This window comes from Phalaenopsis equestris, unplaced genomic scaffold, assembly GCF_001263595.1.
Source record: "Phalaenopsis equestris unplaced genomic scaffold, ASM126359v1 Scaffold196519, whole genome shotgun sequence".
NCBI classification, from domain to species: domain Eukaryota; kingdom Viridiplantae; phylum Streptophyta; class Magnoliopsida; order Asparagales; family Orchidaceae; genus Phalaenopsis; species Phalaenopsis equestris.
In genome coordinates, this window is record NW_018216468.1 from 1 (window position 1) to 1,557 (window position 1,557).

The following is a 1,557-nucleotide window of genomic DNA, read 5'->3' on the forward strand; positions in this document are numbered from 1 at the left end:
AAATCATACTAATTTAATGAACAGAACAATTTAAATATTGATCAAGATTTAACTTTTTGAGTTTAATCAAATGACTAGAAATGCAAATTTAGACCATTAATTAAGAATAAAATTAAAATATTATTTTAATTTAGATTTATATTCAAAATATTCAAAAGTGAAGTGTTCTTAATTAAAAATTTTATATTGTATTGATAAGAAAATATAATTATTACATGTATTATATTATCCAATTCAACATTCATTGTACCATAAACCTTAGACATCTCCTTCCGGTTCATTGCCTCATCAAGCTTATACAAACTTGCTGATGTGATACTGTGTAAAAGATAAGACCTAACAGATTTCATAATTTTCTAAAAATATATTCACGATATACAAGCAGTCAAGCGAGTCAGAATGTAGAACTATGGTTTACAAACATTCATATGAGGCATACAATAAGTCTAACCTGCAGAATATAATTTAGCCATTGTTTGAGAAATATGCGCTAGCAGAAGAATACAGACCATAGATTAATCATGCATATTTTAACAGGAACATGAAATACATGAATTAAAGTTTAACATGAATCAAACCAACTTCATATATATAAAGTTCACAAGCAAATATATGTGCGCAAAAGTATATTTTCTCATCGTATTGCATATGCTGCATGCAGATCATTAAGCAAAATCTTAAGGAACAGGAAGCGGGGGCAAGAAGCAAACACAGAAACGATGGGAAAGAGGAGATATTACTTTTTTCAGAGTTACCAATTCAATACTGTAGGATTCAGTTTCATTATCTTAAAAATGTTAGAACAATGAAATTAAATGAGATGGAAATTAATCAACCATCATTTAATTAAAATGATTAAATTAATTTAATTAATACTTAAGTGACCAATTAAATTAAGATAATTAATACATTTTTTGACTAATTTTTATCTCCAGTTAGTTAAGAAAAAAGACGTAAATCCGAATTCATTAAATGCATCTAAAGACGGATTCACAGGCATCGCTCATAGTCGCTCGCCATTGCCCCAAACGTTTGATAAGTCCAAATTTAATAGGATTTGATAAACCCTGTTTTAAGGTTAAATCAATTCGCAGCCAAAAATGATTCTGAGAATTAATCGCAATATGTTTCTGATTTACATTCAAGTTTTCTTGGATTAATACCTGTAGATGAAGGTTTCGATGCCGGGACCGATGCGGCGCTTGCAGAAACCGCAAGTGTTGAGGAAGTGGGCCGCATTGGTGAGATTCAGTGATGACAAATCAATTGAGTTCCTCCTTATCCGATCCAGCAACGATTTAATTACATCCGAGCCCTTGTCGTCCGACGAAGGTTGGCACGGCGGCGGCGAGCACGCCGGAAGAGGCGGCGATAACTCCGAGAAGCTCGTCGTCCTCTTCATCGGCGGCCAACCTATGCGTTCTCCGCCTTCTCCGCCTTCTCCGCCTGGACTAATTGCTTGCTGCTTGCCCACGTCCTCCTCAAATATGAGGATAGGAGAAAGCTAAAAAGAGGACGGTGAGGCGGCTAAAATGAGGTCGGTGAGGAGGGAAGAGC

General features: G+C 34.9%; 1 protein-coding gene across 1 annotated transcript; it reads right to left on the bottom strand.

Annotated features, from left to right (window-relative positions):
* Nucleotides 1-988: 988 nt before the first annotated feature.
* Nucleotides 989-1,528, bottom strand: LOC110035167. Its single transcript, XM_020739407.1, has 2 exons — nucleotides 1,164-1,528; nucleotides 989-1,067 (listed from the first exon to the last, which is right to left on the bottom strand). The coding sequence occupies exons 1-2, from the start codon at nucleotides 1,400-1,402 to the stop codon at nucleotides 1,004-1,006; spliced, it is 303 nt and encodes a 100-aa protein (XP_020595066.1). The 5' UTR covers nucleotides 1,403-1,528; the 3' UTR covers nucleotides 989-1,003.
* Between the last annotated feature and the right edge of the window lie 29 nt (nucleotides 1,529-1,557).